Genomic DNA, 27,011 nt, shown 5'->3' on the forward strand with positions numbered 1-27,011 from the left:
TCAGTTTTTCAGGAAATAACTTCAACCTAGAACCGAATAGCAACACCAATTGTATCGACTAAAAATGGTAATGTTGAATGTTCTTGTCATTCCATCTCTTGGTCTTCTCTTAGTATACTAACTTGGCATTATCATATGCATTTAGCCTAAAATCATATAGCTCATTGAGCTAAAACAATCTCTTTTCCACGCCAACTCCATATCTATATTTTAACTTTTTGATAGCCTAGTAGGTTTTGTGTTCTAGTTCAACTGATAAGTGACATGCTTTATCATAAACTAGTTTGTACGGCGAGGTCCGAATGGGTCCCATGCGCCTATATTGTTGGGTAATCCCTCCTATTTGCATTGGCAGTTTTCTCTGAAATTTGTTTCACCTATCTGCTCGACACCTCAGCTTGCCACTTATCGAGGGTGATAGGCAATGGCAACTTATGCTTGACCCATATTTAGCTAGGAAGTTGTCAACAAGGACATTCTTACATATTTTGGGACCCTTTGAGCCTAGATAAGCGATGAAGCTATGCATTTTTCAAACCTATGGATTAGGTTTTACGTTTTACAAAAGTTGAAGTCACAATTTGGAATTTGAAATCCTAATTTTTAAAAAATTTGATATTTAAGTTGAAGTTTCGTTCACATTCATAAAAAAAATACTGATTTCAAATCAAAACTTCAAATTTGAAGTCCAAATCCCAGGCCAAACTGATTTTGAAATAAAGTAAAGTTACACATTTGGCCGGTTAGTAAAAAATAATTACATTCGATAGCCAAATATTGACAAAAATATATATTACTATGTATATAATGTATATTTTATATATTATACATTAATTAATATCCATATAAATACTATTTTGTTGACTATTATTTTGGTGGACCGCCATTTATGTTAATTCTAAAAAATTATTTGGGAAAAAGTAAATTAACTCTCATGGGAAACGGCTCAATTTTAAAACCAAATAGGGGATATAGACCTAAGAAGCCGCAGCTCCTTGTTCAAATTTTGGTTGGCCTTCTCTTCTCTGTGTACCACTTGGAGGCTCAACTTGTTGCCTATCGAAGGTCCAATTTTAACACTCTTCATTTCCTCATTATATTTGTTTGGTTTCATGTTTTTCTCTCTCTTCTTAAAAAAACTTGTGCTTGATTTAATAGTGATTAATTTACACTTAAAAGTTTAATTTTATTGCTCTCTTCTACTTACCAGTATTAATAATATTACGATTCTACCATTGCCTTGTTTTCTTCAACAAATGTAGTACTACTGTTGTTTCTTTTACGTTGTTTATCCTTACTATTTCCGAGGGTTGATCGGAAACCGTCTCTCTACCCCACAAATGTAGGTATAAGCAGAGGCGAATCTAGAATTTCTAGGACATGGGTGCACCACTAAAATGTGAGAAAAAAGAAAGAACTAAGCGGGAGTCGATCCCTGATTTTTTAGCTAAATATAACATTCAACCAAGTGCACCATTCAGCCCTTTTGGAGCATGGGTATCAACCACCAGGTGATAATATTAGATCAATTCTAGAAAATATGTACATAAAATAATTACTTTTCCGTAATGACCATGGGTTCACGTGCCCCATTTTGTTAACCTAAATTCCCCTGGGAATAAGGTCTGTGTACACCCCACCCTCCTCAGACCCCACTCGTGGGGTCACACTGTGTATGCTGTTGTTGTTGTTGCTGCTGCTCTTGTTAAGAAAGTAGGATTTCAATTTACTTTTAGATTTGAGTGGAAGTCTTGAGAAAATTGTTGGGTTTAATCAGGTGTTGAACCTCTGTTTTATGATTGGTAAAATACAACACTAGTTTAATTTTCAGGCAAATATAGTGAGTGACTGTTGGGGGTGTTGATTCGGATTAGCTGTCTAGATAGAAATGGCTTAGAATATTTTTCAAGTAATGGTCAAAGCAAGAGCCTTTCCTCTAAATGATTAAAAAAAGGCTTTGTGATTCTTGCTATTGATGTTCTTGTATGTTCAATGCTTCTTCATGTGATAGTTCATGTCTATATGGGGCTTTGATTTCCTTGATATTATAATATGATGTTGTTTAGATTTCTCGTGGGCGTAACTGGTTCTAGTGTATTTTTAAATTTAGAGGAAAATTAGTATTACAGTCATTGTTATTTGCCTGCCTAAGTTAAATCATTGTCCTAAAGCAAATGAAGAAATTGATCATTTTGGTGGAATAAGCAGTTCATGGAGGATATGCACTTGGTTGATTTACATTGAGAACCAACTAATGAACTTTTGTGGGTTACGGTTGAATCAAAAGTATGTTAAAACCAAAAATAAAATGGATGACGTCAGTCAATAAAGCCGATCTAGGAACGGTAGAGACCGTGATTTTCACATTGCACTTTCACTCGCTTTCTTTGTGCTCTGCTCCATCGAGATCTCCTTCAACTTTAGAGGTATTTCACTTGCTAATCACACTCTACGGAGTCAACGTTTATCTGTTTCCATCTCATGTTTCTTCTTCACTTTTTTTTCTTGTTTATTCCAGTTATTTGGATTTTACTCTCCAACTTTATACTAATTAGATGCAAGTTCATGCTACAATTTTGGATTTTTTGCTTTTCTAGTTTAGATCTATGAGCGAATCAGGTGAAACGTTTATGGATTTACAGTATTCAGTGAATCATTTGAGCATTTTCTAGATCGAATTGCGATGTCTGTTTCCTCTTCTTTTCCATGGTCATTTGTTTGATCAACGCTATTTCCAAGTCTCATTAGTATCAAGGAAATAGAAAAAGGAAAAAAATTGTTTCAACACCAATTTCACAATTTTTTTTGTTACTCTCCGTTCACAAAATTGTTTTACATCTATGTTTTCTTTCTCATTGGAATGACTTGATGGTCCTCATTAATCTAAGAAAATATCTGTTGGAAAGATAGTGGTAGATGCGTCGTAGTTAAGGCGAGGTCTTCCATTTCTCATGCTTATGCTATAATTTGATGTAATAATCTGAAATTTCGGACTAATTTGGGTCATAAAATTTTTGTGTGTTGGTGGTATTGGGATAAGAGAGCCCTGATTGGTTTTCAATGAAACAGACGTCCATTTCATACATATTCACAATGGCTCCAGTAACAGCAGATACCATCGAGCCTAGAGGTAACAAAGTTTGCTCTCTTAGCACCTAAGCTAGACTCTTTATTTAATGTAAGATAGCAAATCTATTTGGTGATGCTTTGACTCTTGTATGAGCCAGCACTATGATCTCTGCAAAAATAATGTTCATGGTGACCTTTTATTCAAAGCAGGGCTGTTCTTTGGTCCTAAAGCAATTCGCATGCAAAGAACAACTCTTTTATGCTCTACCAAGAACTTAGCATTTTGTCCTTTTTTGTGTTTAATTTCTTCATTAAATTTTTTAATTAGAAAAAACTTAAAAATTATTAAATTACCTTTCTGTAGACTGCCATTAGGAAATAATCAATTGCTTTCTGTTTGGAGGAAATTGTCTTCTTTGGATAAAAGAGGAAAAATAATTTTCTTATATGTCTCGTTATTTTTAACATTCCCAACAAACTGAAACTATTAGTAAGTCTTCATTTTATATGGTCAGTTGGATATTTGTTCAAATGCACATTGCAATGTTAACTTGTAGTTTCAGTTACTTAAAACAAAACTTTGTTATAATGTCTAGTTGAAACCTTTAGTGTTAAATGCTCTTATTACTGTAATTTATGTAAAAGGACAGTTCAAAACTGGCAGTAATTTTTCTCCTTTTCGAGACCATATATTTTCTACTGGAATTACCATTAAAAAGGACTCAGACAGCCTGTTTAGGTCTAGATGATTTATCCTATCATTTTAAAGTAGGATAAAAGGAAGGTATGGTAGATACAATTAGCATGAATAGAAATTTTATCTTTAGTATAAATTGGGCTAACTCATAAATCTAGAGATGTCTGTCTAAATAGTTTCTTTAGTTTAAACAGCTCACTTTGCTTCATACAAGCCAATTTCAAAAAAGTAACTATCGCTGTGTGTGTGCTCAATATTGATAAACTTAAGGACTAAAACTATGTGTATCTAAAAAACTATCTCAAATCAACCCCTAAACAATTTACTTTTCCTACTATTCCTCAAATATTCCCAGCAACTGAACCGCGCCTGAGAACTGTCCTCTAGTCCGGCCCAGGCTGTCTCTTCTGTTAAACCCCTTAAACCTTGGTCTAACTTCCCTACCTCTACAGTGGAGTCTCTTTTAGGGTTTATCGAACCACCAGCCGATGACACCGTGGAAGGCAACTCTCTAAGTCTCAAGTTGGTGCCATGGATAAGTTGGGATGAATGGAACTCTATTCGAGATTCCGTTTTCTCTTCTTCTCCTCCATCTGTTGCTTTTGCTCTTCAAAGGGTAACGACCAAAAGAAAATCTTTATTCTTTTTTTCCATATTTTTTTTCCTTCCGATAAAATTGAATGGAATACTTTTTTTTTTTTGGATATTAGATATCGACCTGGAGGAGCAGAGGATGCCTTCCTGTCGCAGTGGATGTTACAGCTTCAATTATAGAAATTCAACAGAAAGATCCTTTTTTCAGGTGATCCTTTATTGATTTTTTTATCACCATTTTTTTGTGGATAATCAAAGGGGTATTCAATTATTTATTAATTTGCTATGTTGATTTATCCTCTATGTTTGCTTGGAACTCTTAAAATGAAACTTTTTCTTGCCAATTTTTTGCAGGAAGGACCTAGGCGGAAATGCTCTGCAGTCAGAAGAAATGCTTTCTATGCTATATTGCATGGCAATTATGAGGTACATCAATAAGTTGTGATGTTATTTACACTTTATTTCTTTGTACTTGTATAAGTCAAAGACATTTATTTTATTCATACACATAAGTTGTGATGTTATTTACACTTTATTTCTTTGTACTTCTATAAGTCAAAGACATTTATTTTATTCATACACATCAAGATGGTCTCAAAAAGTATACATACAAGATTAAGCGTACGGCTTAGCTACATTCATCTATCAAATTTGCCAAACTATCTATTGACATCATTCTCATAGTTATGAAAAATCTTCTATTCTTTCATTCCGTACGGTACAAAAAAGATACAATTAGCAATTTTTTTTACGGCCTCCTTGTTGCGGCTGATCTGCTTTAATTTTGAGCATGTGATGCTTCTCCCAATGTCCGTGGTAGCGTTATTTAATTTAAGATGAAACACAATTGGATGAACACTGAGACTGTTGGTTGAGATTCGCTTCTTTACACTTCAGTTTATTCATTTTCGACATTTCATCTTTTTCCTCTTATTTGTGAGGGTACTGTGATTTAAATGGTGAAACTTTAGGATAACAGCTCTGTGTGGGTGAGTTTGCGTTTTTAGCAAGCAAAATCAGCATGATAATGGTAACTACTTTTCCAGGCTTGTAAATGGCATTGTTGAGAAGACCCGAAAGAAGGCAGTGATCTCAATTGCTGAGGCAGCAAATGCTATTGGCATTCCACGTATGCTCATTGATGTTCGCCATGGTGAGTGTTTATTCATATTTGCAACTTTGATATGGAAGCTGTTGATTGTTTAATGTAAGTAAGCTATAGATAGTATTGACCAGAGTAAATTTCTGTTACAACCTTTGTGAGCGAGTAATCAAGTAACATAGCTATCGAGATGTCGCTTTATGTTCTGAATTTTCTGTAGGCTTAAAGAAACCGAGAAGCTTATACCATGTGTTGCCTAATCTTTGCATCAGTTAGCAATGTTTGTTTTGCTGTGGCTTATGATTTTCTAACTGAATTCTAATGTGAGAAAGCTGATTTCTTAACATTGGTTAATATTTCTATGTAGAGGGCTCTCATCGTGATCTTCCTTCACTGCAGTTGGTCCGTCTTGCCTCTACCAAGGTCGATGTTTCCCTTAGGCTCTATGATTTTTTTGCTTAATGTGTATATCTCTTAAATTTTACTTAAAGTTGAAGACTTGAAGCTGTGACTCCTCTTGAACTTCCATTCCTTTTTAAGATTAATGGTTGTATTCATAATGAATTTTCTGGTATGAATAATGAGATTCATTATGGTTAATAGTGGTAAAACTAGTTAGAGGAGTCACAAATTTATATTTTCTTAGCAAGAATGCCTAGAAATGTCACTGACAGGTGATAGCAAGCATGTGGCAGATCTTCTGCTTCAACAGTAGATTTTTCTCATTCTATAGTTACCAAAAAATGATTGATTTCCGGAATCTGTAGATGTATCTAATGATGCATCCATCTAGAAAAGAAAAAGAGATGTAGCTGTGAGGCTTGTGCCACTCTTGATGCTCTTTTCAGCCTGAGCTTTACTAAATAAACAGACTTCACAAACCTGGTAGGAATTGTGTTGCTATGGAGATCCTCTTGAATAGTGCCAATTAATTTCCATTTAATATTGTGGTTTCTGTAATAATCTACGGATTATGCAGTGACGTAAGTTGGACTACGAGCTGATAAAGTGAACTATTGGTTAAAGAGTTGGACCAACTTTTGTTAATCACTTCAGCTGAATAAACCACTTTTCAGTGGTATACTTTTTCGGTCTGTTCTAGACTGGGAAGCTTCCAGTGATGTCTTAGAGCTCTCAGTTCTTAGACATCACCTACATATAATAGAGACCTAATTTAGCCTTGTTTAGGTTGATTTTGCCAGTCAACTAGATGTGAAGGAATATAAAATTGGAGGAAACTTCTTATTCATTTGAACCAAAAGAAGATGATGGAAATAGCACCCAATGGTGTGGCCTAGTGGTCAATGAAGTGGGTTGAGAACCATGAGTCTCATGTTCAAAAAAAAAAAAAAAAAAACTAGGTGATTTCTTTTCATCTACCCGGGCCTTGGTGGACAGAGTTTCGATATCTGTGCTGGTGGAAGGTAGTAGGTACCCAGTGGAATTAGTTAACGTGCACATAAGTTAGCCCGGGCACCACAAGTATTTTAAAAAGATGAAGGAAATATGATCTTGCATCAGATTTGTGGTACGCCTGTACCTAAATAGCAGTGGGCATCATGGAGTAGTGTTGGAATGCTAGAATGACTAGGTCAAAGGTAAATTTTTTTATTTTTTTTTGATGAAGTAAAGATAGTTTCATAGGTCAAAGGTAAATCTTTCTAATCCCTCCTTGCAATTGATTGCAATGTATTGGTAACCATGCGACCTTAGGCCTGTCTACGACCCAGGCTAGATTTTGAGCCTTCTACAATCTTTTTGGATCATTGAAAGGCCTCTAGCCAGCAATTATTAATCTTTTTTCATACAACCTTTATACATTAACATTGACCAAATTGCAGCTAGATGAATATCTATCGAACCAAAGAGAGAATAAGTAATAAATCAAAGGAAGAAATGAAGACTAGTTATAGTACGCAATCAAATTTAGGATCAGAGTGACCAAAGGCAATAATTCATAATTTTTCTGTTCTATTTGATTGATTTAAAAATCTCATTTTTTCTATGGGCTCATTTTTTTTTGTCCAAGCCCGGTCCACATGGTTGAACATATAGTCCAAATCATTTTTTCACAGGTGTATTTGATGGGGATTGCAGGTCCCCCAGGTCCATGAATAGGCCTAATGTTATCTGATTTACGTGCTGGTAATTAAAGAAAGGACGATGTGTATTGCTCAAAAAATGTTATTAAATGCTTAATCTTCTTGTCATGCTCATAGCTGAAGAGTGAAAAACAGAAGGTTTTAGTTGGATTATATTCTAAAATGATAATAATTTCAGGCGCTTGACTGGTTGAAATCATATTATTGGGAACCTCAAAAGAATGCGATTCGAAGGGATTCGACTGCCAATCTGAGGAATGAAATTAAACATAAACTGCTAGAGATGGCTTTCTGTTTGAAAGTGAAGCAGACTAACAGTTTGCATACTTCGGAAAAACGTGAGTGAATTTTCCTTATTCCTGTTGTATTGTGGTGTTTTTCCGACTGATGTTACTCGTTAATCAATTTTCTTGCATCTGATTGCAAATCTGCTAGATTTCAATTACATTATAGTGTTCTGTTATCACTCGTAGGTATGACAAATAAATTGTGTTTGGTGCAAAAATTTCCCTGTAAGAATGCAGCATTGCAGCAATTCAAAGAATTAAGTTGCCATAACTCATGTTAACTTTAAATTATTTTTTTCTGGTCTAAAATTAACTTTAAATATATAGTGTGGTATAGATGGCTGTGTTGTGGGATTTGAGCTTTGGTCCTTTTCACTTCAAAAGACTGTTGGTAGACAATGTAAGGCATCATGTTTGCTAAGAAGCTGAGATAGTTGACTCTTTTAAACAGATAGCTGAATTTTATAAACTGTTCTTAGCTATACAGGGGTGTATGATGTGAAACACCTAATTTTTGCACCATTCTAGTTTTTCCTAAAGTTGACAAAGTTTAGCTTAATTTTAGTTTATTTTAATTGATTTCCCAATTTTGGTACATTTTAATTGCATATCTCTCATTTACAAAATATCAAAAAAAAAAAAAATCCTATTTACCAAGAGAAGTTTGTACAACTCAAGGGGAAACAAAATAGACATCAGAATAGGAGGACTGTGCAACAAGCTTCAGTCCACACTACACCTACTTACTGCTATTACATCATACTACCACGTCAACTAAGGATAGAAGTTCATGCTATCTAGTCGTCAAAAAAAGAAATTCATGCTATCTAACTTCCTTTTCAATCTCATCGTCATAGCACCTCGACAGTGAATATCTTGGACAATTTGTTTCACCACAACTTCAATGCTCCTCTGCTTTTGCTGAAAGACTCTTGCATTTCTTCCTGCCAGATATGATAAGTGGTACCTGCTAGGCATATTCTATAAACCTCAGCTGTCAAGCTTCTTCCTCTACACTAGGTGATGGCGCAGGTCAATTCATGTTACCATTCCACGGGATGCCTTGTAGAATACTCTTCCATATAGCTGAAGAGACCTCATATTAAAAAACAATACTTACCTCCTCTCTGTTACACAATGGACATACTATATACTACATCCAAACCTCTCTATAATTGCCATTCGTTATAGCAGCATTTCACTATAACGGCCTGATTTTCTCCGGAACCGATTTTTTATGTTATATTTTACTTCTCTATAACAGCATTCTGCCTATAACAACAATGACATTCATTATAGCTATACACTCTTTGTAAAATTACTTTTTTATAACAACCACACTCAAATATTGTGTAATAATATTTTGTAAGAAATATATTATATATAAAACAAATTATTAAAATATTTATGATAATCATCACTTATGTCATTTACATAGTAAATTTCAAGTACGAATATCTAAAAATCTTCAATTATACTATTAAGCTCCTAGACACAACCTTCAAGGGAAAGCTATTGAATCCCCTTTTGCTGAAAGTTTGAACAAAAATCTTCGTCAGTTCAAACGTGATATTATTACTAAGAGACTGGAATTTATGAAAAAATCTACAATTTTAGAATTCTTACATCAAACTTGAAAATTTAAATTTTCAATTAATTTTAAATGCATATATGTTCCTTAGATTTTAATTCTTTATCGGTATGGTATAACTAGTTATGGATTTCTTAGTAATTTATTAGTCATTTCAATTTTTAATTAATGAAATATGAAAATCAATTGGGATTTTAAAACTAACAAGTATTTTTGGTTTCGTTTATACTAGCATAAAAAGTAAGAACAATAAATAATATTTTTGCGTACTTTTTTTTATAACAACTAAATGAAATCTAAACATCAAATGTCAGTATACATACATAGCAGCACCTCACTATAGCAGCCATGAAATTTTAGGACAAACGTTGCCATTATAGAGAGTTTTGACTGTATATCTTCAATAATCCCCAACTTAGCTAAGTCTATCCCTTGCCAACGGTTTCCCGCAGATGATCAGCCCCAGGATGAAGATCCATTTTGTTGAACCATAGTTATTGCACACCACAGTCCTCCAAGGTACTTTTTGAAATGAACCCGTTAGTTGCATAGATGTCTTCTTGATATAGAAGGTCTACATCTGCATAATGTCATGTTCCTGATGTGAACACCTAAGTCTTTACCGAACTTGAGTTTTACATTATTTTTAGTGTTTAAATATTTCTTTTAGGTCTAATCTTGAATGTTAGCTTTTATTTCTTTTTTAAGTAGGTTATTTGATAAAATTGAAAGTAGCAAAAATATTCACATTGTTTTTATTTTATTTACAAAAGAAAGAAAATTTCCAAAAAGATTACGTTCTATCTATTTTTAGTTTGATTTCTAAGTTAATGTTTTTAATAAATAAATATTGAGTAATTAACGTTTTCATCTCGCTATTTTAATTTGGTAGGAGTAGTATTTATCAACAACAAAAAAATAACCAATAGCATATTGACACATGACAAAAATCAGCCCTATCCATATTAAAAACACATTTCATTTAGGAGAGGAATATTCTGTTCTTCCTTCCGAAGATATTTTTTTTAAAAAAAAAAAAAAAACTGGTAATGTTGTATTCTTCAGCGTTAAGGTATGCTGGCAAAATCCAAAAAGTTAGTAACCTAGAGAAAAGAAAAAACTTACAGAGAACCTAGTAATTCTACAATTTGATCTGTATCCTCTATCTAAATTCTTCTACGGAAGTTAACAAGAATCTTTTTAAGAAAAATGACTACCTTTGTTTATTTTGTCGTTGTATGCGATCGTTCTTTGTCAAGACGAGCTAAATTCTTTTACTGAAGTTAACATGGGTTGTTTTCGCAAAAAATATGACCACTTTATCCTCCAAGTATACCTCGTTTTTTCACATGCATGAAGTCTTTTTCCGTTTGAGTCTAACTTTGGCATCTTTATTTATTCTCAAGTCTTCCCGAAGGATCGGGAATTTTGCGTCAACCAAGTCGAAATAAGTCTTAATCTCGAGTTCTTTTCCTAAGTAGGGAAAAATGATGCCAATGGGAGAGATGTGATAAGAGGCCGAGAGTTAAAAAAGTTGATGAACCCCCATAGTTTATAATCACAGATACTGTTGTACTGGGCTTGGTGGAACGACGTGGGTCATTATAATGAGACTGAGATATTCAAACATTTGGCATTCCTTACAAATATTATGAGAATCAACCCTGACTAAGATTTCATTTAGTCTTTAATTCCGTTTTGGGACTCAAATGTCTTTCGATTTAACGATTTCGAGTTGAATCCTACATTGGAAGAATTAGGTGGTTTCACGGGATTAGGCAAGAACCTCCGTAGTAAAACACTTCTAGCTCAGCGGAAACAAATTCTTAGAGAAAATGCACAACTCATCCTCCTATGGCATGTTTGGATAATGGATGAGTTCATCTAAAGTTCTTTTATGAGAGATATGGAAAGGGATATTTGAATTATGGGAAGCTACTAAAAAATGGACAAACACCGAAGCTACATGGGAAAAGTATAGGCGAGAAACATTCATGATAGCATTCATGGGAACTATGGTTTTTCCAAGACAAGATCAAAAGATCAACTTCCGTTTGACTGGAATAGTCATAGTACTGTTGAAAAGGAAAAATTTCACCATCTTACCGATGATCTAGCTGATATCTATCGTGCCTTGACCAAATGTCGAAAGGGTGAAGACTAATTTGAAGGTTGTAGCATTCTGTTACAAATATGGTTCCTAGAACACCTATATCGTCATCATTTTATGGCAAGATTCAAATCTAATTGAAAGACCTATATTGCAAGTCATCAGGACAAGATGTTGAATGTTCCATCCCGGATTTTCGCACGTTAAAGTCGCATCACGAGGTAGTCGACGCAAGTTCAAAAGAAATTATCTTGAGGTTAAAAGGGATTGAGCTTATTAATATAAATGGTTATAAGAGTTTATAAATAAGATTGGTAAGTGGTCGAAGGCTTGGAGGGTGAATGAATCGAAGAAGCATGAGTTTCGTCAAAAGTCGACAAGTTGGGAATACGATAACTTGTACTTTTTGGTGAGATTAGGAGTGCTTCACATGCTAAGAAAGTAATGATATGAAGTATTTGAATCGTATAATAGTCTCTTGTTAAGTTTGGAAACTCAAACGAGTTGTAATACGAAAGTCGACAAAGGGCATCGCAAGCTAAGTTTGTAAATTTCACTGAAATTTGGGTCAGATGTCTCGCAGCTTTTCTCTCAATCTACTTGAGTTACGGGGTGATCCACCTATCAAATTGAAGGTCTACGAGTCTAGTTTCCACAACATTTTACCGTTCGTCGATATGACGTCGGAGTAGAGAGATATTTGCATTTTTGTCCAAGGATGCAAACTGCCGCGGGAACAATGAGCATAGTCGGCGGCTTAATTTTTGCCTTTGTATATATATCACCTTTTTCACGATTTTATCTCCATTTCTTCATCTTCAAAGACCAAGGAAACCCTAATATACTCTCCAAATAAATCCCCCATGAATCCTAACCAATCCAAGTGCAAATCAATCAACTTTAACATGAAGAACAACATGGCGATTACGGAATCGTGATTTCTTCACTATTTTGCTTCTCGGATGAAAACTTTGCCTTGAAGTAATTTATAGTTTAAAGTGTTCTACATGACTTGAGGTATGTTTTAACCTTCTTTGCATCTCCTTGAACTTTGCAAACGTTTAGACTAAAATTGGGGAGAAAATCCCATGAATACCACTCTTATGAACTCATATAAATTCTTATGGATGAACTTGATTGTTTGGGCTGTTTCTTGTGGTTTGAATGCATTTTTTGGAATTATGGAGTCATGGATGGAATGATAATGAGGAATAGGAGTAAGGGAGAAGAAAATGGTAGTTTGTATGGAGGAATTGAACTACAAATAACCCTACGAACTTACGCCTGCAAGTTGTTCGACGAAATGCCTCAACGAGTATTTCCATAAGCTATGAACTTGGAATTGATCCCAAATTGGTCGTATGATGTAGGTTATCGTTCGTAAGGTATTTGAAGACTCGTGGAACGTGGAAAACTTCGTCGTTAAGGTATGTAGGGCTTTTCTCTCCTTTTCTTGGCATGACTAGAATTTAAAAGCGTTTTTTTTCTTGGCCGACAAAACACATCAACACTAAATGATAGTCTGTAAGCCTCTAAGAGTACTAGAATGCAACAACTAGTCGGGACAGGGCCCCGCTATACCCAACCCCATCTAAATATATGTATGTATATGCATGCATCCTATTTGATGACTCTAACCAGCAACTCCGGAGAATGGAGTGCGTACATCCCTGCTGAACTCTGGTACCATACTGTGAAAGGTACACCAATCCGTCTACCTGTACCTATGGGCATGATCACAGCGCACAAAAGGCGTCGGTACGAAATATGTACTGAATATGTAGGGCGGTAAGCATAAACATAACATAAGCATAAGAGATACAGATGACATGGGAAGAGATGCAGAGATGCAGAGACAACCTGAAACGCTGAACGAAGCCACTGAGGGCAACCATAACCATGACATAAATGTAAATGCATGCTCGCAGAATCATCCCTCACTGTGGAGGCACATCACATCATATAACTAGATGGCTTATGCCCGTGCTGTGCACGGGCCCAACACTTTAGATTATACTACATTTATATGTATGTAGTTGTCTTTGAATAGTGATTATATATATATATATATATATATATATTATGTTCAAAACACGATTAATATAACATTGTAGTTTGTGCTCCGTATCTAAAACTTTATTATTTTAATGTTTGCTACGAATACAAAATCGGCAAATTTATTAATATTTTTTAAAAGAGAAGATTTGTTTAAAAGGAAACTATTTTCCTCTCTTTGAGATAAAATAATAACAATATTTAAGCATTTGTTGATACTTTCAATTTTAATTCGATTAATTTAAAGGTGTAAAATATTTATTATTTTTTATCAAATTTTGATTTTGATAATTCTAATTCAAATTATTAAATTAATTTTACATGTTTAACACGAAATAAAGTAGAAATTGATGTTCTATTTAAAAGAAGAAATACTATTTTTTAATTTTTGGTAAATATTCTCGGTTTAGCTCATTTTACTTGTTATGTTGTCTTTTGCATGGTTTTTTAAGAAAACGTCGATTAGAATTATAATTTGACTAATTTACCTTATTCATTATTTGATCTCCATTTGATATATTATTTTTACGACATTAATCTCTTTTCACATTTATTAGAGTAAGAATAAAAATATTTTAAAATATAAATATTTTAAGTATATTTATTTTAGTAAACACAACAAATAAATGACATGGCGGAATAGCAAATATAACAGTTTAATATCTAGATTAGATCTCAAGCTAATATAAAAAAAAAAATTGTATGTTTTGACTACTTAACCTTTTGAAGAAAAGCAATTTTATTTGCTCCCACTAATGGATTGATACCCACGTGGCAATGAATCCATCATTATTGACTTAATGAGATACTTTGGAAATTACATGAATATTGTTTGAATTTTTAATATGGGGTACACTTTTTTTTACATTATTAATTTGCACTATTTTTATTTTTTATATTGCTTGGTGTTGTTTAGTATGGGGCTCATCCTTTTGGACATTATTAGTTTGCACTATTTTTATGCATATAATATATATATATATATATATATATATATATATATATATATATATATATATATATATATATACTATGTTCAAAACACGATTAATATAACATTGTAGTTTGTGCTCCGTATCTAAAACTTTATTATATTAGTGTTTGCTACGAATACAAAGTCTGTATTTTTTTTTTTTTAATATGGGATTCACTTTTTATTTTTATTTTTATATTGCTTAATTTTGTCAATATGGGATACTATGTTCAAAACACGATTAATATAACATTGTAGTTTGTGTTCCGTATTTAAAACTTTATTATATTAGTGTTTACTACGAATACAAAGTCTGCATTTTTTTTTTGACATTGTTTGTTTTTTTTTAATATGGGATTCACTTTTTTTATATTGCTTGATTTTTGTTAATATGGGGTCTACTTTTTTTTTTCCCGTGTGTTTGGATGTGGTGGGTTCCACTTTTTTTCTTCTCTCCTTTTTTTTTTTTTTAATACTGGTTGGTGTTTAATATGGAGCCTAATTTTTTTTTTTTTTTAATATTAGTTGTTGTTTCATGGGGCCCATAATTTTTTTTTTAACTTGGAAGACGACCAAAAAGAGCCGGTTGGACGACGAAAAAGGAGCCCAACCGGCTCTTCTAAATAGTTAGAATAATAAATCCCTCTGTGGGGTGAGCTCATCATCATAACACCATCTCTACCGAACTGATCAGTGGCAATGCACAGCTACGTGCCTACCCGGCCGCGTACAACACGGCTCGGTAAAGAAAGAAATACATCTAGGTGCACAGCTACGTGCCTACCCGGCCGCCTACAATACGGCTCGGTAAAGAAAGAAATCCGTCTATATATATGCAATGCAAGACTGACCTCAAAGGGGACATCATAGAAAGAGTCGGAGTGACCTATCGTCGTTATCCCCCGACTATCGTTATTGTCACTACGTTCTTTATCTTTTCAATTCAAGAGACCACATGTGGAGAATAGGAGATATACTTCAATAGGGATTATACAAGTGATAAAGACCGGCTCAATTGAATAAAATACCATTAGCTCAACTTCAACATGAAGAATAACATAGTGAACAACCTTTTTCCAATCGACAAGACAGATACGAGGTGCGGGAAAGTACTACAGCACAAGCCATATATAAATCAAGGAAACAACCTTCACCATTTGGGAGTGAAATCAACTCAACTTTAACGGAAAAAGTACCACGATGAACATTATACTTCTCTCGGTAAACAAGAAGGATAAGGAATGTGAGAAAGTATTTCATTGTGAACTATTCATGAGAAGTAAGGTTACTCATTTTGGAACACCCTCGATACATGTTTTTAATTGAAGACCTTTCAAATGACAACCAAATGAAATATGGAAGCATAGAGAGTTCTTTTATACAAGTCATATAGGAAGTAGAGATTAACTCATTCATTCTTGGATATGATCGACACAAGTTAACGGGATAATGTTTCAAAAAAACGCATTTGAAAGGAGAGAAAAGTCCTACATACCTTAATGACGAAGTTTTCCACGTTCCACGAGTCCTCGAATAACTTACGAACGATAACCTACATCATACGATCAATTTGGGATCAATTCCAAGTTCATAGCTTATAGAAATATTCATTAAGGCATTTCGTCGAACAACTTGCAGGCGTAAGTTCGTAGGGTCATTTGTAGTTCAATTCCTCCATACAAAACTACCATTTTCTTCTCCCTTACTCCTATTCCTCATTATCATTCCATCCATGACTCCATAATTCCAAGAAATGCATTTAAACCACAAGAAAACAGCCCAAACAATCAAGTTCATCCATAAGAATTTATATGAGTTCATAAGAGTGACTGAGTGGTATTCATGGGATTTTCTCCCCAATTTCTAAGTCTAAACGTTTGCGAAGTTCAAGGAGATGCATAGAAGGTTAAAACGTACCTCCAGTGATGTAGAACACTTCAAACTATAAATTACTTCAAGGCGAAGTTTTCATCCGAGAAGCAAAATAGTGAAGAAATCATGATTCTGTAATCGCCATGTTGTTCTTCATGGTTGATTGATTTTTCACGATTTTATCTCCATTTCTTGAAAGACCAAGGAAACCCTAATATACTCTCCAAATAAATCCCAAGGGCAAAAATTAAGCCACCAACTATGCTCACTGTTCCCGCGGCAGTTTGCATCTTTGGACGGAAATGCAAATATCTCTCTACTCTGACATCATATCGACGAACGGTAAAATGATGTGGAAACTAGACTCGTAGACCTTCAATTTGATAGGTGGATCACCCCGTAACTCAAGTAGATTGAGAGAAAAGCTGCGAGACATCTGAATCAAATTTCAGTGAAATTTATAAACTTAACTTGCGATGCCCTTTGTCGACCTTCGTATTACAACTCATTTGACTTTCCAAACTTAACAAGAGACCATTATACGATTCAAATACTTCATATCATTACTTGCTTAGCATGTGAAACACTCCTAATCTCACACAAAAGTACAAGTTATCGTATTCCCAACTTGCCGACTTTTGACGAAACTCATGCTTCTTCGATTCATTCACCTTCCGTCACTTACTAATCTTATTTATAGACTCTTATAACCATTTATATTAATAAGCTCAATCCCTTTTAACCTCAAGATAATTTCTTTTGAACTTGCGTCGACTCACTCATAATGCGACTTTAACGTGTGAAAATCCGGGGTGTAACATCCTTCCCCCCTTAAGAACATTCGTCCTCGAATGTTGAGGGATATTCTAACTCTTGGGATTTCCAAAAATTTCGGCAGAGTTTCTTCTGTAAATAGGACTATCCAAAACCTGTCAAATGTCCCAAGCCACACCAAAGCATAACAATATCAATTTGGCCCCCTCACGACCGTCTATTTATACAAAAATCATAATAGATAAGCCATAAATTACCTCCACCGACCTTTGCTGAAGTCTACAACATACTGGCCATATCTGTCTCAACAATCAAATCTAACAAGATATATAAAAATTCAATATATATTACTGGAAAGGAGGTATCTTATCACACGAGTATCGGTATAAATCTGATGTCTGAAACAGATGGGGGGTATAACTTCACATCTTCCCTTGTCTCCTTATGTCGGTTCCTTCACATTATCCTATTGGCAATGCATTTTTTTCTTTCAACTTTGCAGCTTTTAAATGATGATTTCGAGGATTAGGGGTAGTGATGGGGTACTTATGATATTTAGATGTGCAGAACACCGGATAAACTACTTTAAATTCCTTAAGCACATCAAACTTATCAACTACTTAGCCGGTCCCACTGCAAGATAAGTCTACCTTTCTCGATAAGTCTCAATAGGCCTTTCATAGGTGGTGATTCCAGTGAAATTCCAAAGTCGGGATGCCGGTTACCCGAATAGAATTCATGTCAGCTTTGAGAAACTTGTCAATATCGCTAAGATGTCTAAAGGAGATGGGGATGTTTAGTCTGTTACGTGGCGCCTTCCTGAGACTTCTTGGAAGGGCGACGTAAGGCTAAGCAACCGATGATTCCAAGGTTACTGTCCGCCAACCGGGGTCCCCTCTGCACGCTAGACGAGACTGTCAGTGCCGTGCGGGAAAACCAATGTCAAGAGCAATTGAGAGAACAGGAAAGTGAATTGAGAAAAGAGTTGTTTGCATTAATGAAAAGCTATTACAAAGAAAGCAAGCGGTGTCGAGGGGGAGAGACACCAGTACAGAGAATTGATTGCTTGCTTGAAAGTTTTGATTGTTTGATCCCCCCTAATAATGCTTTAAAAATAAAAACCCAAGTCATAGAACTAGACATAGACTTGCTAGAGAAACACAATCAAAATACATAAAGTAAACTACTCTATAATTACAACAAAAAGGAGACCTAACTAGAGCAGGTCCATGTGCACCCTCGGTCGGGGCACTGTCATGCGCGCAGGGCACTGTGCGCGCGCGCACTGAGCGCTGGCACTGTAGAAGGGCTGCATTGACACTGGGCGCTGGGCACGCGTTGGGGCGCGGCCAGCGCAGGAGCGCGCGCGAGGGGCATAGATGGGGTGACATAGGCAGAAGCAACCTTGTCACTTGGGGGGTCCATGACCCCTTGGGCGCGCCCCATGGCTTCACCCTTTTTCATTCCTTATTACTATTTGTTGTACCAAATCATGACTCCATCTTGTAGGATTCCAGTCATGCATATATATGTTATTGGGCCTTGTCAGCTTATGATTTATATTACAGAGTTCAGTTATCGCGATTGGTTCACTCGGGCCTTCGGGTGCCGGCCACCCCCCCCCCCCCCCCCAAGGTTGGGGTGTGACACTGAAATTGAAAGGCAATTTACCAAAGGGTGCTAGGGCTTGGAGAGAGTATCTTTTTTACTTTGACTGCATCAGATAATGTGGAACTACCATTGGTCTCCTTTGGGAGAGGTGATCCACATGGCTTGCTATCGCTCATGAGTCGAAACTAACTCCAGATCCTCTCGCAACCTTTCCCTCTCACGGATCTATTAGGGTCTCTCCTGATCAAAATCTGCTTGAATGCTTTTGTCATATTCCTGTTGCTGATGAGATACGGCGAGCTCTGCTATCTGCAGTCCCCTAGTTGTTGCCAGTTTAACCTGTACCCGAAGCGTAGCTCTTCTATACTGGTAGATTCGACTCTTTCTTCGCCAATTTCTATTTCTTGCTCTTCAATTCTTTCGCTAGCTTGTTAAAGTCTGCGTTTGAAGGTTTGAATGGTGGACAAAATTATTTCTTTTGAGCTGGCTTCATCTCGCCTCCGCTTCTCTGTCTATTGCCTTTCTTACGGATCCTTCGGGCCTGATCTTGAGGAGGGGGGCTTGATTACAGAGGTACAAGGGGTCCACTTCTTCCTGATCACGATCCTCTAACATAGTATTCAACCCTAGGATTCGCTTACCGCCCCAAATTTTTTGAGCTTCTGATTCTCAATATGGATCTTCTAATGTCACCTCCATACGAACCCCGCGTGTCCTCGGCCACCGGCACGATTTGTCTCTGGCATAGCATATATGGCTGAAACAGGCTAAGTCCCATTAAAACAAAAAATGGACGATAGGAAGACATGTGGATCACCTCCTGAAGGAGGTCAATTGATAGTTCAATTGCATGCAATTTGAAATGCAGTCAAAGTAAAAAGATACTCTCTCCAAGCCCCAAACACCCTTTGGTAAATTGCCTTTAAATTTCAGCATCATATGTCCTGATGACTTGCAATATAGATCTTCCAATCAGATTCGAATCTTGCCATAAAATGGTGGCAATATAGTTGCTCTAGAAATCACATTTGTAACAGAATGCTACAACCTTCAAAATAGTCTTCACCCTCTTGGCATTTGGTCAAGGCACAATAGATATCAGCCAGAATCATCGGTAAGATGGTTGAACTTAGGGGTGTCAACGGTTTTGTAAAAACCGACTTAACCGACCGAATCAAACCGTACCGCACCGATTATTAGGATTTTTTAATAAAACCGACGGTTTTTATATAAATTTCTAACCGTACCGAAAAATTGGGTAGGTTTTTTATTTCATAAAAATAAACCGAAAAAATACCGAACCGTATCGAATACATTATGTGTAAAATATATTTTATATATTAAGTTTAAAATTAATAAAAGATTAAATTTTTCGTCTTGTGCCTAAGGTGATGAAAATAACTACAAGTCGGCAACAAGTAATTAACACTAAAGTCCCAACTCCGTAACCTGTTTGTTACCCCTATTGAAACTAATTAGTTCTAGCAACTCGAGCGGTAACATCTAAGTTACAAGGTATTCCAACGATCTTGAGGAACAAGCTACAAGGTAATAGATATCTTTCCTCTCGTATGATTTAAATTCTTTTATTGGATATCAAATCTTATTAGACTTAGTTCTTGTGTCTCATCTTGATTGATTACTTCCAGCTCATGTGATATAATTTTTTATCTTTATTTAATATTATATTACACTACTATAAAATAGTGGGATGGATCTCTATTCTTATTGTGATTCATGTTTTCTTGATTCTTTACTTTTTAAACAATAAAATGTCTAGAGAATTTTTGCCAAAGTCTTATGCAAGTATGCATGGTATCGTGTACAACTTCTACTTGTGACTTTTATATGACGTTTTTTATATGAAGTTTTCTTTATGAATACCGAATAATTAACCGAACCGTACCGATACCGAAGAAAAACCGAGATGATGGGACGGTTTTGAAAAGTCTAATTTTGGTTATACAAAATAAAATAACCAAAAAATTAATATGGTATAAATCTTATAAAATAACCGTCCGAACTGTACCATTGACACCCCTAGTTGAACTTTTCCTCTCCAACAGTACAGTGACTATTCAAGACAAATAGATGTTGATCTTTCTGTCTCGTCTAGGGAAAACCATAGTTCCCAAGAAAGATACCATGAATGCTTCTTGCCTATGATTTTCCATGAAGGGAGGTGTTGTCCAAGTTTGAGTAGCTTCCCATAATCTAAAAATTCTTCTTTCTTTCCATAGCTCTCATACAAGAACTCTAAATGAACCCATCCATTATCCAAACATGCCATAGGAGGATGGATGATGTGCATTTGCTCCAAGAATTTGTTTCCTTCTGACATTCGTTGGAGCTAGAAGTGTTTTACTATGGAGGTTCTTGCCTAATCCCATGAAACCACCTAATTCTTCCAATGTAGGAGTCAACTCAAAATCTTTAAATCGTAAGACATTGAGTCCCAAAACGGAATTAAAGCTTCAATTAAATCTCTGTCAGGGTTGATTCTCATAATATTTGTGAGGAATGCCAGATGTTCGAATATCTCAATCTAATTATAATGACCCATGCCGTTCTACGAAGCCCGGAGCAACCGTGTCTGTGATCATAAATTGTGGGGGTTCATCAACTCTCGGCTTCTTATCACATCTCTCTCCCATTAGCATCATTTTTACCTATTTAGGAAAAGAAGAATTGATATTAAGTCTTTTTTTTTTTTTTGAGAAACAAAAAAATCGTGATTAAGACTTATTTCGACTTGGTTGACGCAAAATTCTCGATCATAAGACTTAAAAGAATAAATAAAAATGCCAAAGTTAGACTCAAATGGAAAAAGACTTAGACAAGTGAGGGATGGCTCAGTGGTTAAGCACCTCCACCCACGACCGGTAGGTCCTGGGTTCGAGTCACAGTGGAGGGGAAGTGTGGAAACACTATAAATCCTCCTAAATGGGAGGGGAAAAAAAAAAGAAAAAAAAAATGGAAAAAGACTTCACGCATGTTTAAAAAAAACGAGGTTTACTTGGAGAGGATAAAGTGGTCATTTTTTTTGCGAAAACGACCCTTGTTAACTTCCGTAGAAGAAATGCATATAATGACAAAATTATGAAAGGTAGTCAATTTGTTTTTGCAAAAACGTACTTTTGCGGAAGAATTTAGGTTGTCCTGGCAAAGGATGATCAGATAAAAGGGGTCAGTTTTGCAAAACGACCTTGTTAACTTCCGTAGAAGAATTTAGATTGTCTTGGCAAAGAAAGGATGATCAGACAAACGTGGTGATTTTGCGAAACAACCATTGTTTACTTCCTTAGAAGAATTTAGGATGTCTTGGCAAAGAATAACCGGACAAAATAAACAAAAGTGGTCATTTTTACAAAACCGACCCTTATTAACTTCCATGGAAGAATTTAGGCTGTATCGGCAAAGAATATCCAGACACAGATCATTGTAGGACTAGACACTATTCTTTTTTTAAAAGGTGGGCCCGAGCCCGATGAGGATTGCCTGCGTATCACACTAGATGGTGAGAATCAGACCCGCGTAGTTCAGGAAGACTACTAAAAGAAATGGTTTTTTGAAAGCCTCATTCTTGTTTTGGGACATTTTTTGTTAAGCTGGACCTTTCGGGTAGTTTATTAAATAATGGGCATATAAATTGGTGTGAAGTTCAAAAAAATGAAAGCATGCCTATTACATCAAGTCGTCAAACAACATACCCAGTGTAATTCCACAAGCGGGGTCTAGGGACATCAAGTCATCAAAGTTGACAGGAATGTCAGGCACCAGAAGTAAATTAATGTGAAATTCAAAAATAGATTTGAAGGCTAATTTAATGACAGGCTTATCCAGAAAAAGCTGCATTTCATAATATCCATCCCTTCAAGATGGTGATGATGTAATCAGTACATGACAACCAAAGGATATAATTGCAGGACAAGAATAAAGAAAGGGAGTGGAAGTATTTTCTGTACGGAATTATGACATCCAATACCACCTTTTACTGGGATTATTTTTTCTTTTTAATCCAATTTTGAAAAGATAACTAGTGCAAATTTTCTGGCTTTCTTCTCTGTCATACAACATTTACTATTTTCTGTTTTTTTTCAACTTTTTTTGTTCTCTTATACAGGAATTAGGCTTGGGCATCTTTGTGCTAGAAATAAGTTTCTCCCTTTCATTTCTGGGAAGCTACCATACTCTAAAACTTCTGGTAATTATTCAGTATCAGATCTCTAACCCCATGGTTCATTGGCAGAGTTGCTGCATCTGCTTTATGAAGTTTTCTTAAGGACTTTCTTTGCTTCTTTTGACAATCTTCTGCACGTGAAACTGTTGGCACTTGACAGTGATTTGTTACATCCACCTTTAGGACCTGTAACAATTTACTGAAAGATGAGCATTAAAACATTGCAACTATTAAAGCATCGGCACAATGTCAAATTTATGTACTGATAGCGTTATCATGTTAGTTCGATGAAGACAGAGTGAGATGAACTAGTGTATCCTTTGATATTTGTGTGTTCATCCTCGCAAAGCATATTTCAGGGCTGCCCAGTCAGTCATCAGTCACCACCATTTGGGATCTTTTTAAGGTTTCATAAACTGCACTCCCTCCGTCCTAATTTATATGACACTCTTTCCTTTTTAGTCGGTTCCAAAGAATGACACCTTTCTATATTTAGTAACAATTCAACTTTAAATTTACCTTTTTACCCTTGCTGATATGATTTCTGGCAACACAAATTTCTATGGTTTGTTTTAGACCACAAGTTTTAAGTCTTCCTTTATTTCTTAAACTTCGTGTCCAGTCAAACACCCTCATATAAAATGGGACGGAGGAAGTAGTATTTAGCATCTTTTCTGTTGTTTGTTAATAGCTTCATAATTCTGTCTAGCGTGTAATATGACATTGACATGGTAATTAGGATATAGAGGTACTTTCTGCAAAGTTGTGTATGATTTCTTAATTCAGGAAGGTGCTTACTGGATTTTGCTTTTTGAAGGGTATATGTTGTCTGTGATACTGTTCCAAAGTGCTTTACTATCAGCATATCTGGAATGCTGAATGTCCTAAGTTTTTCCAGAATAAATTTGTCTCAGGTTCTAAGAAACAGATTACTAGAGCTATGAAGGCCATTCTTCGATTATATAATTCCTCATCATCAGAAGTTGCATCTGTGCTTTTGGAGCTTATGCTGCAGACAGTAGATTCCTCAAATTTGCCAAGGGACTTGGAGAATGCTCTAACAATCAATGAAACTATCGACATGCATAGTGCATATGATGACTGGAAACCAATCCTGAAGAAATTATCAAATAGAGAACCGGATTTGCTTCTGACTCTTCTCAGGGCAGCCCTAGACAAGATTGAGACTATGGAAGCCACAAAGCATGAGCTTGGTAAGTGATGTATTCTGGCCAAAAAAAAAAAAATTCAACACAACAACAACTTTCCTTCACTTCGATGATTTTTGTGCTTGGTGTTGTTGCCTTGTCGTATCATGAATGCCTCTGTTTTAAGATCCACATGTTAATATATGAGACTAGAAACACACAGATAGTGATTATTCCTGATCTAGTAGGCAATTAGTTAATTTGGGTCACTGGTCAAATAGCTACTAGGAGCTATATAAGAGATACTTTTGACTGGATATTCCTTTTAGAATTTTGTGCCATGGATGCTGAAAAGTTAAACTGACTTTAATGTTTTATTGAGCACAGAGTGCTCTGAATTGAATCCTAGTTTGTGGGGAATTCTTGCTTTCATTGATACTGGAAATGCAAGCTTGCGGATTATCATTTATCGCATACTATTATGCTTGCAATTGTTTCTACTAGTGATATTCTGTGTCATATTACAGTATTTGTATGTCCGGTCCATCTAACAATGGAAGGCACAAAAACATGAAAATATTCTCTAGCTTCACTTACTGGGAGGATTTGCTCAATCTAAAGCAGTGTAAACTGTTCTTTCAAATCCTGCTGTTTCCTTGTACATGTCTTTGATCTTATTCTTTTTTTTTCAATCCACTCCTGTATGCCATCTGCTATGAGATTTCTCTCAGTTTTATGATTTTCATTTGCTTCATGTAGTGGAATGGATTTTAGCTTAATTTCCTGTTCATCGTTGACTCATTTCTTTTACGGATCATTGTCAGGTGCAAATGCCCTCTCAGGAAATGCAAATGGATCTCTTTCGATTGGACAACTATCTTACCTGTGTGAACAGATAGTTGCAAACCTGAAGACACTAAAGCCTCTTAACTATAATGATCTTGGTGCTGAAGGGGAAGACGACTCAAGAAAATTTAGTCTTCCAGAAGCAACACTACAAGAACTATTACGTAAATGTTTATTCTTGTCCTCTCACGACAGTTATCAGCTGATGAAGCCTGCTCTTGTCATTGCTCAGATGATGGGAAGGAACTCTTTCATCCATAAGTTAAATAAGCTCTGTTCACTGAGTGTGTTTGATTCAGAGATTATTCACTCAGATCCTTCCACCAATAGTTCAGAAAGCTTCCTACTATCCAGAGAAGAAGATTCTCTTGGCCAAGCTGCACAGAAGCTTGAACTGATTATGCGTCGAGTTGTAAAGGGCAATAACAGGGACACAACAGATACTGGGAGCCAATGGGTAGTTGCAAAAACATGGAAAGCATGCCCCATTGGTATGCTGCCCCATGCATTTGGTTCTACTGGCCGTCTTCCGATTCTTGATTTTGTTGATGATTCAGCAGAAGGTGCAAAATCATCAGACAATGAAATCCCAGAAACCCATAATTGTGGATGCAAGCGTGCGATCGAATGCTTGGACGATCCTAATATGAAGAAAATGAGGAAGACAGAGGATCCTGGTGATAATCAGTGGGCGGAGAATATGGAGATTGAAAACGATTTTCCCTCGGACGAAAATGGTCATAACGACGTGCCTTTGGAAGGTTCAAAAGGCCACCTGATGATTGATGGAGTGTGGAAGAAGGTTTCAAAGGAGGAGCTGTGTGATATTGCAGCAGCTGTGAAGATTTTTGATTTAAACAAAGCCTTGTGAGATGGCCTCGCTTTCCGGGGCCAGGTGGGGGTGGGGTTTCTTAGGAAGCAAAATGAAAAGGGTTTTCTGTTGTAAATGTACCACCAGTTTTACAGCTTATAGATTATTGGGCTACGGATTTTGCTCGTAATTCCCAGATATTTAACATTGTCTTCCCTGCTTAACGATGGTGTCAGATTTTGTAGTTAATGATACAATTTTGGTCATGCTACAATTGACATCGTTTCATACTAAATTCAATGAAGTATTACGTGTATTTATACGTCATATAAAATGAGGGAAAACGTGCTTTAAGCTAGTATTACTTTCTTTTGTTATTCACACCTTTCTTGTTTATCTATAGCTTGTTTCTAATGTTATTTATAGTTGCAATTGGTTCGAAATAAAATTTGACCTTTGGAAGAGGATGTCTAATTTTTAGCTTCTATTTATCCCATACGGTAAAAAAATCAAAACTACATTTGATAAAGTGAGTTAATATGAGCCAATGGTATTGCTAGAACAAAAGCTTTATCCAATTTATCCAAGTTAAATCAAACATGATAACTTAAGATTTGATAAGATGAAGAAAAAACCCCGTGATAGATACAATAATTTAGTGTAATAAGTATCATCTCCTTCATTATAAACTCTTGCATGATAACGAGGACGGAAAAAGCTCAGGTAAATCTTCTAATATATCACTTTTGCATTACAAACTCAAAAGGCTAGGACATTTTCGCCCATAGCAGTGAGTCAGCAGCTTCAGTCATGAAATCCAACAGAATTTCAGAAGTTTCAGATAAACATTAACCTAAGCCAGCCACTAGAGGAAGATAACTTCATATTCATCCTTCAGATTATCGGATATTCTCCATATAAATACTGCTCACTCAACGTTTGGAGAAACAAAGATTCTATGGCTATTTAAATATCCGGGTAAAGAAGTAAACAGCCAAAAGAAGTAGCTACGCTGGGATAATATACTATGAGTAGCTAGCATAGGAGGATCACAGTAGACTAGGTAGTTTCTATTATATATATGTGTATGTACATCCCATTATCCATAAAAGCTTCTAGCTATTGGTGATCCTGATGATGGCTTCTTAGAATCTCAAACTTCTAGCAAAAAGAAAAAGTTACTCTCAAA

The 27,011-nt window shown here is 35.7% G+C and overlaps 1 protein-coding gene across 5 annotated transcripts; it reads left to right on the forward strand.

Moving 5' to 3' along the window:
• Nucleotides 1–921: 921 nt before the first annotated feature.
• LOC132616605 (uncharacterized) lies at nt 922–26,156 on the forward strand. 5 transcript variants are annotated; one of them, XM_060331138.1, is made up of 12 exons: nt 965–1,065; nt 2,209–2,426; nt 3,070–3,130; nt 4,219–4,382; nt 4,477–4,568; nt 4,715–4,786; nt 5,407–5,513; nt 5,830–5,885; nt 7,743–7,902; nt 22,961–23,041; nt 23,932–24,231; nt 24,990–26,156. In XM_060331138.1, the coding sequence occupies exons 2-12, from the start codon at nt 2,289–2,291 to the stop codon at nt 25,880–25,882; spliced, it is 2,124 nt and encodes a 707-aa protein (XP_060187121.1). In that variant the 5' UTR covers nt 965–1,065; nt 2,209–2,288; the 3' UTR covers nt 25,883–26,156. The 5 variants fall into 5 exon arrangements, with proteins under 5 accessions (XP_060187125.1, XP_060187121.1, XP_060187123.1 ...); XM_060331142.1 differs by lacking the exon at nt 2,209–2,426 and having other exon boundaries at nt 922–1,065; XM_060331140.1 differs by lacking the exons at nt 965–1,065; nt 2,209–2,426 and adding an exon at nt 1,103–1,511.
• Nucleotides 26,157–27,011: the final 855 nt, after the last annotated feature.

Source organism: Lycium barbarum, chromosome 11, assembly GCF_019175385.1.
Source record: "Lycium barbarum isolate Lr01 chromosome 11, ASM1917538v2, whole genome shotgun sequence".
In the NCBI taxonomy this organism is placed as follows: Eukaryota; Viridiplantae; Streptophyta; class Magnoliopsida; order Solanales; family Solanaceae; genus Lycium; species Lycium barbarum.

Coding starts and splice junctions, on each gene's coding strand:
- LOC132616605 (XM_060331138.1), top strand. CDS start 2,289: ATGTTAAAACCAAAAATAAAATGGATGACGTCAGTCAATAAAGCCGAT. Junction 5,514..5,829: donor GCTCATTGATGTTCGCCATG/GTGAGTGTTTAT, acceptor ATTTCTATGTAG/AGGGCTCTCATCGTGATCTT. Junction 7,903..22,960: donor TTTGCATACTTCGGAAAAAC/GTGAGTGAATTT, acceptor TCTCTTATACAG/GAATTAGGCTTGGGCATCTT.